The sequence below is a fragment of the Python bivittatus genome, unplaced genomic scaffold (genome assembly GCF_059951505.1).
Source record: "Python bivittatus isolate LINGU-HERP-01145 unplaced genomic scaffold, Pbiv_v1 ctg000780_np1212, whole genome shotgun sequence".
Lineage (NCBI taxonomy): Eukaryota > Metazoa > Chordata > Lepidosauria > Squamata > Pythonidae > Python > Python bivittatus.
The window spans coordinates 2,091,412-2,104,838 of NW_028277108.1; the positions used below are offsets into that span (position 1 = coordinate 2,091,412).

General features: G+C 35.4%; 1 protein-coding gene across 4 annotated transcripts in view; it reads left to right on the plus strand.

Moving 5' to 3' along the window:
* EXOC6 (exocyst complex component 6) overlaps window positions 1-13,427 on the plus strand; it is a 101,007-nt gene that overhangs the window by 49,753 nt on the left and 37,827 nt on the right. For 2 of the 4 annotated variants that reach the window (XM_007429955.3, XM_088129003.1), the window contains exons 18-19: window positions 3,814-3,993; window positions 9,304-9,333. In XM_007429955.3, the coding sequence (XP_007430017.2) occupies window positions 3,814-3,993; window positions 9,304-9,333 (210 nt within the window). The remainder of the gene's footprint in view (window positions 1-3,813; window positions 3,994-9,303; window positions 9,334-13,427) is intronic. The other 2 variants (XM_007429958.3, XM_007429959.3) reach the window with 1 other exon arrangement.

The window sequence follows — 13,427 nt, forward strand, 5'->3', positions numbered from 1 at the left end:
CCCGTGTTTGTGGAATAACAATGTAAAAAATGGGTTATGGTTCTCATTTCTGAGCCTATTTGTACAAATTTGGAATGTTTTCGTACACTGACTTTTTTAAAAGTACACAGAAACAGGGATCAGTTAATTCCCTAACAATTACATCTTGAGTTTCAAGTAATTGCCTTACTATGTATACACCCAAACAGGGCAGGATTTTACAGACCAACAAACTGAAAGAAGGATTATTCCCACTGAGAGTAATTCTGTCTTCAGTACTTTTATTTTGTAACTAAATCTAAAATGATACCTATCAAATTCCAGCATTAGTCTCTGTCATCAAGGTTAAAGGAAAATAGGAAGGATAAATAAATGCCCAAGGGATCAGTGTTATGCCTCTGTATTTTCTGCTTGGAGAACATTTATTTGCCATTACCATGAGACCATTTGTGCGTTTTATAACTAGGGCAAATGGGAGTTGTTAACCCAGCAAGGTTCAGAAGAGCTTGTCACTTATTTTCTGCTAAATCCCTCTTCTTCATGGTCCTCCATGGATCGTTGCTTGCAGCTGGATTGCCTTCAGTTTAGACACCTGGTGATAGAGATGAAATAGAAATCCTCCATGGTGTTCTGCTGAAGTGGATTTGCAAGATTTGCCCAAAGGGACTTTGCTGTAGCACCATTAAGAACACCAAAAACAGTCCTCCAGTTGTGTACTTTGGTAATCAAAATTTCACACACTCCCTCCTTTTAAAAAGATGGATTTGAAGGAAGGTATTTTGTCAAAATTACATAGACAAATAAGGTTGTTACATTTTAAAAAAAGAGTCTGTGTTGGGGAAAAATTCATTGAAAAATCCTAGGTGAAAAAGAGCATTATGGAAATTATCCCTTTTTTTAATTAAAGGAGCTCTGGGGTTATTGAGGAAAGTTGTTCCCAAAAACTATGCATATTCATGAAATTTGCTAATAATAAACAGATGTAAATCTTTGAAACAAAACAACACAGTAGCATCTTACACAAACAATAAGAAAATGCACGAGATCTGCACATTTCTTACTTGGTGAAAAATATCTTCATAGCTTTCCGATGACAACTTTGGGTTTCCTATCACATCTGCTGCTGCTTTAATCATAAGTGAAAGAGCAAATCAGAAACCAAATTTTGGCTGTAGATAGGGTCAGCATGATCATTTAGGGAGGGGAAAATCATATGAAGTGATCCTGACCAGTCTGGTCATCTAGAGAGGGCCTGTTAATAGTCCCTGTTCCTTTCAAGTTTCATGCATAGTGGACAAGGTGATGGGCCTTCTCCATGGTAGTCCTTGCTTTGTGGAATTTTCTCCCCTAAAGGTATACCGGTAGTCCTCATTTAGAGTCTACCTCGTACAGTGACTTTCATAATTATGATGGTGTTGAAAAAGTACGTTTGCAACTAATCCTTGCACTTTCGACATTCACAGGTCTGTAAAGCAAAGGAAAAACGAAGTAAGATCATAAGCAGTGTTGCAGTTTCACTTAGAGAGTGCTTTGCTTAATGACCAAGTTGCCAATCCCAATTGTGGTCACTAAACAAGGACTACCTATATGTGACTGCTTCCTTGTTAAAATTCTATAAACAAGTTAAAGCTGTGTTGCTTCAGCAAGCTTTCAGCCCCTAGCTTATTTCACTATCTTGCTACCTTTGGACTATTGAAGATTCCTCCAAGTATTTTGTTGGAGTTAGGATCCATCCTGGAATCTGGAGTGGGTAGGATCCTGACGTATGTGCTGGTAGCCTTTACAGCAAAATAGGGATGGTGAGAATAGTTAGTGTGCCTTCTCCCCATCTTCAGTTGACAAGTTTACATGTGAGGTGAGGTTTCTTTTATATATCTCATACTTTTCCCTACTACGGCAAAAAGATGTCAAGTGTGATCATTATGGAAGCTGTTCATCTGTTCCATTTTCATATCCCAGAAAACAGATTCAATCAGAGATGGAGAGCTTCCTTAAATTTCAGAAAAGATCACAAAACACATCCTTGGGGCAATTTCTCTCTCCCATGTATGTAGTATTTTTTTTTTTGTTTCAAGGAAAAAAAAATCAAGAAGACTGTGCAGTCCTTTATTGTCTGTTCTTACCTTTCTCAAGTCTTTGTGGTGATTTCAGTCCTTCAATAAATGAATACTTCACAGAGTCCTGGAGTGTCATGCTTAATGCTAATTATACGAAAAGCAATGAATCATAAGAGGAAAAAATTAATTCATTTAAGCTTTATTGTAACTTCTTCAAAGTTCCCATCAAAGTTTTTGTAGATCAACTTTCCCTAAATCGATATGCTTCACATGTGTTGGGCAATAATCCCATCATCTCTGATGAGCAAATCAATAATCAAGCTGATTGAGCATGATGGAAGCTGCAGCCCAACACATCTGGAAGGCACCAGGTTATGGAAAGTTAGCCTAGCTGCTGTGTTGTGATTCTTCTGCAGAAGTTGGTCAGTGGAGCTTTAGAATCAAGTGTTATTTTGATGAAAGTTCTGAGGAACAACTGCTGTCAGTAAAACTATTATTTTCTCAAAAGGTTGTTTTGGGTCTTCCTATTTTGCTCTGTAGGGATTTGTCATCTGTTCCCTATGTATAAGCAGTATCTTTAGTGTAGTGGCCACTATATTGGTCTTTATTCATATTATCGGTCTGTGGGATCATGCTGTGGCTGTCATTTGTGGCATCTAGGCTCCTGGAGGGGAAACTCCAAAATTAATTGCAAAGAAAGCTAGCCAGGTTATAAGGGCATACCCTTTGTAGACTCTTCCCTCTTTCCGTTACCTGCTTTAAACTTAATCTGTTTGCCCCAGAGAATTACATCAATGCATATATTTCACTTGTGGTGGAAAATTCTTTTTGTATTCTTGTATAACTTTTTATGAGAAGCTGCATTCATTTCACTAATTTATCTCCTGGAGGCAAATTATAGAAATCTTAGGCTGTAATCTTAGGTGTGTTTACTTGAATAATTATGGGCTGTTCTGAGATTGCTTCTGCAGATGAGCAGGGTGTTTGGGGTCTGTGAAAACCCTGACAATACTGTATGGAATTGCTGTGAGTCACTCTGGGTTTCTCTGGAATAGATTTAGGTAGGGTGCAGTTTGGTTGAAAGGGCTTCCTTTTATATACAAAGCTCAAGAGTGGTTAGACTAAATGATCTTTAAGTTTTCCAACTTTGTGATTCTACTTCTGAGTTGTATGTATAATTGTGCTGTTAGCAGCCTGTCCACTACCGATAAGGAATTCATCTTTTTCCATTTATGGCATTTGGTCATTAATTTCTTATGTTAGAAAGATTCTTTCCATGTACTTAAATAAAATGTTAAGATTTAAACAGTAGAATGATATAGTAAATAACAGTGATAAAATATGACAGACTTTGCTGGGTTTCTCATTAAGTTACAAAAGCGTTACAAAACTCATGATTCTAAAACTGCAGTATGATAGACAAATCAGTGCTGATGAAAAAGTAATACAGCCTTTTGAATAATAGCTTGACTCTTTTTTCTTTAAAACTACCAAGGTCTGAGTATTATTTCAGAACATTTATGGCATTCGGTAGTTATCTTACAGATATATGCATTTTACTTCATAAATAAGTTGAAGCATTAAGCATCGTATTCCTTTTGTAACAGAATTTGGCTTGCATTGATATTATTAGCCAATTTGTTTTTAAATATCTTACAATTTGAATTTTAAAAATTTCTTTTCGATTTTTCTTGGCCCACATCTGTTCTGTTTTAAGCAAGAAATTATCCTTAAGTTAGTAATGCTATACTGAAGTTTTATTATCTGCTCTTTTGAGGATGCAAGACATGCTGCTGAAGGGGAGATTTATACTAAGCTTAATCAGAAGATTGATGAATTTATCCAACTCGCCGACTACGATTGGACAATGACTGAGCCTGATGGGAGAGCTAGTGGCTATTTAATGGATCTGATTAATTTCTTAAGAAGCACTTTTCAGGTTTTTACGCATTTGCCTGTAAGTATAGAAAATTAAATCTGTTGCAGTTCACTTTAATTTCTACACGTCTAAGGGCATAGGTGGGAGGAGAAAATCCCCATCCCTGGAATGCAGAAGTGCAATGCTTGCATAGCAGAAATGCAGACTAATTTTATCCTCCTTTTTTTGTTTGGCTGTGAAAACGAGCTTGAAAGCATCTGCTCTTGCTTTAGTTCAACCTGGTTAGCAAGGCAATCTTATGTGGGTTTAATTGAACAAACCACCTTCATAAGTAATGGTCGCAATTGGCTTGTTTCAGGCAATTGTATTTAAGATTAACTAGAGATTATCTGAATCTGGATGACAGAGCAATCTGTGGTTAATCTAAAGCGGAAATGAAGGTGTCTGGTGGTCTTGGAGTTTCAACAAGAGCAGAAGAAGGGGAAAGCTCTTTCTTGTTTTTGTAATATTAAACCATTTAGTGTTGCTTCTAAGCAAGTCTGTGATCAGCTTTGGGGCAGAAGGGTGGGATGCAGATTGAAATCTTAGAGTAATAATATCAACAAGAGAAACAACCACTATGCTTAACAGATCAAGTGTACCCCTTTCCCATTCAATTTCTTCCCTTTTCCATTTGTATTGAGCACATGGGGCAATTAGATAATTTTACACTGTGGACTTACTGACTTACCTTTTAGACAGCCATGCATATTATTTGGGAATAACCGTCACTTTGTTGTTGAAAATCAATGAATACTTAAGCCAAAATAGTAAAATGAGCATCTCTCTTTTTTTAGCATTTTTTTTTTTAAAAGAAGAAGCTGCTGCAGTGAGCAGCCTCCACCCTGATAGGCTCAAATTATTTTGGGAATTCATGCAGGGCTCTGGATGGCCGTTCACTGAATGGTCACTTGGGACCCCCATCAAGGACACTAACATTCAGCTCTGAAGTCCAGCCTTAATGGTGTCATTTGTGTTGAGTTACCAGGATTCACTCTCTGGTTTTAAAAAGTGAATGCTAGTTAACAGTAACATGGAATTAGTTAATGGCATTCTGTGCTTCCTTTAGCAAGAGGAAGAGCTGGAAGGGCTTGAGTTCTCTCTCCCTTTCCAGTTTCTTACGAATGGCTGAGTGTTCACAGTAGCTCCTATCAAATGGGACTTGCTTGCAGACTGCTTTTGGACCAGTAAAAGCAACATTTGGTGCTATGTTTTACCTGTATACTATGAGGACAGAGATGGGTAAAATAAGACTTCTGAACCAATTTTATATATTGAATCTGTAAATTTTAAAAGGTGTTTTTAAAATATACCCTATTGAACTTGGTTAAAAAAATTATAGTTTTATTGTTTATTGCCTGCTTCTCTGTAAGGGAATGTGTATTAAAACAGCTTTTGGAGGTATAGTGTAGAATGGTTCTTATCTGTCGATGCTTTAGACTTTGTGGATCATTTGAAACTTTTTTCCTCGCAAGCTTTTATTTCACATTTATTCAGAAATCCTGGTTTAATTTGGGTTTTTGTTAGTGTTACTGAAACAGATAGTCCTTTGCCTCTGTTAAATCCAATTGTCAATTTCATGTCTTAGTTGTTAGTCTGGACTCTGTCATTTCGTCTCCTATAATTTTTTTCATGTTGTGTGAAAATACTATATAGTAATCATTACTGTTCTGGAATTTTGAGGCAGGACAATCTTTGATATATTTTCTAAATATATACAGTAGTACTATGATGTATCTGTTATAATGAAACCTGTTAGATTCCCACGATTTTTCCCCTTCAGCTACATTTGCAGGAGAGAGATAAAGGGCTAATATTTAAATAGTGTAGTTCACATAACATCTCTGTATGAAGACGTTCTGCAGCTAATACTCTTTTCAAGATCTGTACTGATGCATATTCAACCATGCCTAGTCTGCAGCTTTTGTGCAGGATCTGTGGCATGGAAAGTCATAACAATGTGTTGTAAAGATGGCAGAAATAGGGCAGATTGAGTGACAAGGACAGTTGTTCAGGAGAAGAGTAAAGCTGAACACTTCTATTTGAGAATTTATTTGGAAATTTTATCCAAATCTTTACACAAAGAAGAATGAAGATGTAAACTGGACTGTCTCATTCTAGGTCATATATGGAGATTTGTTTATATTCCCATTTGAAAAAAATAGTTCATAAGAAAGAACCATTTCATTCCAAACATTTTCTTGTTATTAATTATCTATCTGTGGGAACTTATCAATATATTATGAAGAGGTACAGTATGCTCAGAATATGAAAGATGTTTCCATGCTTGAAAGTACAGGGGTTAAAAGGATTTATTCTGAGAGAAACAAGATTGGAATTGATGTGAAGACTCATTCACTCTCCTCTGGATAAATGAGAAACCTTCATTCTGATTATGATTTCTTCATATTCTTTGTAGTTGAGCAGCTGGGCCTATTCTGGGGAAACCCTGTATCCTCCTCATTTGTTTTTTCTTGGGAGAAAAGAAAGTTGATGGAAAGAGACTTGATTCTAGAAATCAGCCTTTTCCCCAAATTTTCAGACAGCATCCATTTTCTGCTGAGAACATCCCAATGGGATGGGATGGAGTGAATGGGAAAAACTTAATTTCAAGAGAGGGAATGAACATGTGAATGAAATTATTGGTCCATCTCATGCTGTATTTTCTTCTATGATGGTCAGCAAATCTACAGGCTCTTCTATAAATTTCCCAGCATCTGCTGCCTTAAAAAAGCATGTTAACGGGGAAGACAGAGGTCTTCTACATGCAATGTATATATATGATCAATGGTTCAGCTAAGGCCTCTCCCTAAGGCCCTAACTTAAGTATGTGAGAATGCACAAGAAGTCCAACTAATTCAGAGTAGGCTCTTGGGTCACCAGTTTTAAGAGATCCCACAGAAATCACAATACTAAATTATTGGCTTTTCTCACAAAGTAAATACTGGGCTTGCAAAAGGACCTTTGTATATTAAGATGCTTTCCTGCTTCACTCTCCCAGAAAAAGGAGGATCTTTTTTTTTACTTCTATGCAGAAATAAATATTTTGTTTGGGGTGGGAGGATATATAGTGGCAGAAGTAAGATAACATTTTGATTAACCTAAAATTCAGCAAAAGCTTGAGTTAAATGTAGACATTTAAATATTGAAATATTGTTCATGGGCACTTAATAATTACAAAAAACAAAGTTCTTTCAGTGGATATGGCTAACACAAAAAGAACATAAAAACTCCACCTGCTGAAACAGAAGCAAGGCCTTATCTGCTTTCCCTTTGTTTATGGCCACTGTTTTTTATTGATAGCATACTTTTAGGATATTATATACATCAAGACAGATCTCGAAGGTTGTAGATTTTTATCTGGTAGTGGCTTTGCTATAGCAGGAAGTAAGGTTTTTTGTTACTCCTCATATCTGTGCTGAATCCTATTCCAGAGAAATTCCCAACCCCTTAGACCACTCACAAATAGATCTAGCTTCGCTTAGAGCAGTGTTTTTATGAATGGTTTTGGTATATAGAAAAATTCTACCTGGAAATTTTCTAGAAAGCAAGAGCAATACACGTGATTGAGATAGCTGAAAATTACAATGAAACTATACCAGTAAAAACAACAAATGCTGTAAATAAAATCAGTGAAATGTACTTCACCTAAAAATAAGGAACAGTGGTTTATAAATTCTGAAGACAATTATTATAAGGAACCCTTTGGGATTTTGTAGCTTTCTCAAACATAATATATTCAGCCCTGTTTTTGTTTTACTTGTACCTGGTTACTTCTTCAGAATACAGTATGAACAGAATAATGGCCATAGTGAATTAAGGTTTTCCTGAGGATTCCCCTCTCCTTGCAATATAAAACATTTAAAATATGAGGGGAAGTGTGATTTTTCAACTTTTGACTTGAGAAGTGAAAATATTTGAAATAGCAGTACAGTAGAAAAAATAATCGAAATAGTGTATGAATATCAGAAGTTTTTTTTTAATACTTATCAATGGCTTTAGATGCCAGGTTGGGGACAGATCATCCTGGAAAAGGTTTACCTATGTGCTTGTTAAGAGTTGATACCAGAATGATGACACATCTTCATCACTGACTTAGGACACTTTGCAACTGAATTGTGTAAACTGTAGTAATTTTTGGTGTGCATATATTCAACTACAAAGGAAATTGGTAGCAAATTGTAAAACCATTTCAAAAAAATAATTCTTGGTAAAATTAGCTATCCCTGTGGTTTAAGGTAGACTTCCCAGAACTGATAAGCTTGAGATAATGTTGGACATCATTCTCATCATTTCCATTCAGAGGCAAATACTATAACATGTCTGAAAGGTTCCAGATGAGAGAAGGGTGACTTAAGGTTATTACACATAAGGTTAATACACAAGAAGTAGTATAAACATTCTTTGGTTTTTGTATGCTTTGTTCTTCAAAATGTGTTTGCATTTCCCTTTTCTGTGTTGTCACTTGATAGAAAAGCATTGATGTTTTAAAAAATAAAGTAGAAGACCATATTTATAGCAAAAATAAGCATATTTTTTTTACTTTATCAGTTGATGTAATGGCAGAATGTTTTTTATGAACTGTTATTTCAGATTGTCACAAATTATGCCTTAAATGTGTTTTTACAACAAAGCTTGAATAGGACTGGTGATATTGAGAAAGGATTGGGTCACAAGTAGATGTGAGTGGAAAACACTTGCACACAGGCAGCTTTAATTCTTTGGCTGATGGCATCTTGGGCTTCGTGGAATCCTCTTCTGGAGGGTTTCTGAGCTCAGGGCTTTAGAGTAGATTGGGGGGCATAGAGCTCTACTGCTAGAAGAGAGGAACTTAAATCCCCCACCCACCAGGCATGTGTAGAATCTATAGCAATTTGGATCTATTCAGGTTCTGAAATTATCATGCTAATTGAATAGATGCCCAGTCTTTTCAAGTGGCACTCCAGATAAATCCTTCCATTCTTTTTGAAGAAACACTACTTATGCAGAGTATTTTAGTGTCTTTACATTAACACTATGCTTTATATTAATCCTTAATACACCGGAAGGTAAATGATTACCTATTAAATTAAAATTAAATTAGACTAAATTAGTACCTATTTGGCTTTTACAGGTTACAAACAGGAGATTCATTGACTTTATTAAAATGAGACAGATAAAAATCATTCACATTTCAATTAGTATTTCTGAATTGTTGAATCTTTAGGAAATAAAGCTTAGAAGTAGGCATTATTTATTTTCTCAAGGCTCCCCCGCAGCCCCCACATCTGTTACTCAAATGCAATTTAATGTTGACAAGTGTATTTTAATTTACTTTCTGTTTGATTGCCTTGCTGATTTCGTTCTCAGAATAACAACAATGACTATGCAGCCATGTCGGTAAGTAGATGCCAGCTCAAGAAAAGCATGCCCTTGGAAAACTTAACTATGGACTGCCTGCAGGCTTATTGCTTTAGTATTGAGTGACTTATTACAAAGCCCTCTATTTGGTTTGATCTGACTGACTGCTAAGTTGTATAGCAGCATGCAGAATCCAAGTTGAAGACTAACCCTGGTCTTTTGGACGTAAGGCAGAAGGAACCTTTTAAAGTCTCATAGAAACATGATACAGCATCTGTTGCATCTGAAATGAGATCATTCAAAGGAAACTATAAGACCTCTTGGATTTGAGGTCAGGTGTCAAAATGCAACTATGGGATGTGCATACGAAATCAGGTTAAAATGGCCAGATAGTGGCTGAGAATAAAGAGCTGGTGAAAGTTCTAGCCTCTTTTAAAAACATACTTTTTGAAGTGAGGAGAATGTCTGCACCCAAATGTATTTCATAAAGATGATGGATTGCTTTAAAGGATTTGTGCCCCGGTTATTTTCAGGTCATCAGCTTATTTTAAGTATTTTACTTTAGTCCAACACAAATATTTGCATTTTAATGAATAATTGCAACTTTTAAATAGATGGGATCTTTATATTAATGCATAATTGTGTTCTGTCTGCCTAATTGCATTATCTAAGTCATATTTATTTCAGTTGATAGTATTTCTGCATAATTTACAATATCCACACTGTAATAAAAAAAAACAAGCTATTAAAAAATAAAATATAATCGTCAGTTTATAGTACTTCAGACATGTTAAATACATAAAACAACTACACTTTTTATGGCTGGGGACTATATAAAATATTTTGCTGAATATTTTAAGAAAAAGAGGTACCCAGCTGGGCAAAGCAATAATGTCACTGAAGGGGTAGGGCTTATTTCTGTTCCTCTACATTTAACTATCTTAGTAAATGCTTAATAAACCCAGTTTGATGCATTAAAAATAAGCAAAAAAATTATCCTGCTGAAATCAACAGTTTGAACCAAATATTAGTGGTATCATTAGTGTGGGGGGGGGCATCTGCACAAAAAGGGGCTGAGGTAGCACTACTCTAGATTAAATGATTCCTCCCACCCTTCCATTGTGGAAACTGGCAAATAATGATGAGGCGACATGTAATAAGTTCATTGCAGATACACAGGAATATAAACTCAGACAAGACCGGATAATGCAAAAGAGAGTACTAGCTGATGGCTCATTTTACGGCACCAGTTTTCCCTAAACTAGCTGCTTCCAGATATTTTGAAATTAATTCCATTGTATCCAACCAAGCATGCTTGTTTTGGGGCGTTTTTGACCAGCTTATTTGGAGGGCCCAAGTAGGGGAAGGCTGTGCTGCACAATAATAAGAGAATTAGACCATGCAGCAAAAATGGTCTGTCTTTTCTTCCAGTTATTTCTCTTTCTAGAAAATATACTCTGTTGTTTCAGGAAGTAATTCCTGTTGCAAGTTTAACATGAGCACTTTCAAGTTTTGTGCTTATATGTTCCATAAAACAGTTTGTTTTTTCAGTACTCACATGGATTTCAGACAAAGCTGCAGTTGCTTGTCTTTTCAATTTGAGAAATGGCATACCTGAGCTTTAATTTGAAGCCCGATTTGCCTTAACGAAAGACGCTATTTCTAAAAGCCTGTTTTTAATATTATACAGTACTTGTTCTGTCCTATATAAAGTACTTTAATAGTATTATGCAGTACTAATTCTGTCCTTTATAAATGGAAATCTGTACCGAGACTTATGGATTAATGATCTAGTCCAAGAGAAATAGTTTCTGATCGGCTAAATGCACATATATTTCCATTATGAATAGTTACTTGCTTCCTGTTGCAAAGCGGTATTCAAAATAGGTGTCAATTGTTAGGGCAATTCTTGGGCCTGAGATTTTGCTCTGATAGCAGATGTTTGTATAGATTCTGTTTTTAATTTACTAAAAGTTGATTTCTAGTTTGAATTTTATATAAAAAAAGTGTTATAATTTTATTGGGTCACCCTGAACTTGGAATTCTTACAATGGCTGTTAGTTAAATGCAGTATTTTTTGAAAAAGCAAAAAAAGAAGAAGAATCCCTGAAAGACAACCCATGTTATTTTATATTGCTCCTATTACAAAGATGCTCAGTTATCGTTAATAACACCCCATCTACTCAGATCTCCAGGCCACCAGGATCCATTTTATTTATAGTTGCTATTATCTGACCACATGAAATAATACTTACCACTCTTTCCACGTTATTGATAAAGAGCCAAGAAAGTGAGCACATATGAGTAATCCAAGACTGCCAACCTGGGTAGCTCTATCTCCCCAATATTGAACATTGATCTTTTTTGCTTATCCCCATGGTTGAAAAATTCATAATTCTTCATATAATTTATTTATTTATTTATTTATTTATTTATACATAGACTTATCCCCGCCCATCTCCCTGCAATGGGGAACTCTGGGCAGTTTACATCAAATTAAAACAATAAATACATAATTAAAATTTATAAAGAGAGACACATTATAAATTCCAAGTTTAGACATTCTGTAAATTGGAAAATACTCTTTTGTTGAATTAGCTTCAGTTAAAGATTAAAAAAAATATGTAATATTCTTTCAGACCCTAATCCATTGATTTGTTAATATACACTAGCATTTTATTCCAGAATTCTTGAAAGTAATATCCCACTTTAGTAATATTCTTTAATTATTTATTAAATACTGTAGACTTGGAATCTTCTAAAGCACATTCCAGTACTGATAGTAATTCATGAGTTTTTGATGCTGCTACTTCATCCTGATCAAATTGTGAGATCAAGAGATGTTTTAGCTATTTTAAAATTTTATGCTAATCCCTAATTCCTCTTGCAGTTTCAAATGGTTTAAATAATTGACTGGCAATAAAGTGTTGTAAAGCATGAATGCCCCAACTGCTTGTGACTTAAAAAACAAAAAACCCTGCTGTTTTCAAACTTATCAAGAGAATACGCATAAAAATTATATGACAGTCCCAGCATCTTTCAAATGTGCTTTGCAGACTTTAATGCAGGAAATGCAATAGACCTATGACTATAAATAACGTCAAGCCTCTTCCCTGATATCGAAGAGATCGGATAATACATTTCTAAGTATGCCCATACTGTTTTGTTTTCTTGATCACTTGTGTTCCATAAACAAATGGAAATCAAAAAGGCATTGGTGTCGAACCAGGATCCAAGGACAAGCTTATTCTCAGTTATGGCAGCTCAGTGGGTGACTAAGACAGTCATTCTCTCTTAGCCTAATCCAATGTTTCTCAACCTTGGCAACTTTAAAATGAGTGGACTTCAACTCCCAGAATTCCCTAGCCAGCATGCATATCATTTACATAAAGAAAATTTAAAGTTTTCTTTAATTTAGATAAAGAAAATGTAAAGTTTGTCCTAGGTATAGGGTTGGGTTTTTTTTAGGGGTTTAGCAATCTGTTTGAAATAATGATAGTAGCACAGGACCACTTCTAAGTACATAATTTCAGTCTTGAGGTAACACTAATGTTTACTACGTGTATCTTTCCCTATTAGCTCAATAGGATTTTTAACCCTCTACTTGTATCAGTTTTCATCTGGGATAAAAGGGAGGTATGCTTCTTTGGAATACCTATTCCCAATATTTAAAAGAATTCAAGAATGTATTCAGTTAAATTTCCATTCATTGCAAACTTCTGCAAAAATATTTAAGCCTTTTACTGAATAATACAATATATTACCAAACTTCTTGCGCAGGATAAATATATTTATTATTAGCTTTTTATCCCACCTATATTTTTGGTCAGTTCACAAACCTAATGCTCCTGCCTCCTACGTTCCTCACAGCAACTCTGTGAGGTGGGTTAGGCTGCATCAACCTAAAGTCTCCCAGCTAAAGGAGGACTAGAACTGACAGTTTTCTGGTTTCTGGCCTAGCCCCTTAGCCACTACACCAAGCTGGTTCTCAATATATATCCCTATACATTTCTTAAAGAGTAGCACAATCTCAAGATGGGTTTGAGTATAGAAAATGTGTAATTATCAATGGGATATATCATCAGCACGTAGTAGCAATTTATATTCAACTCCAACCACTGTTATATCCAAAA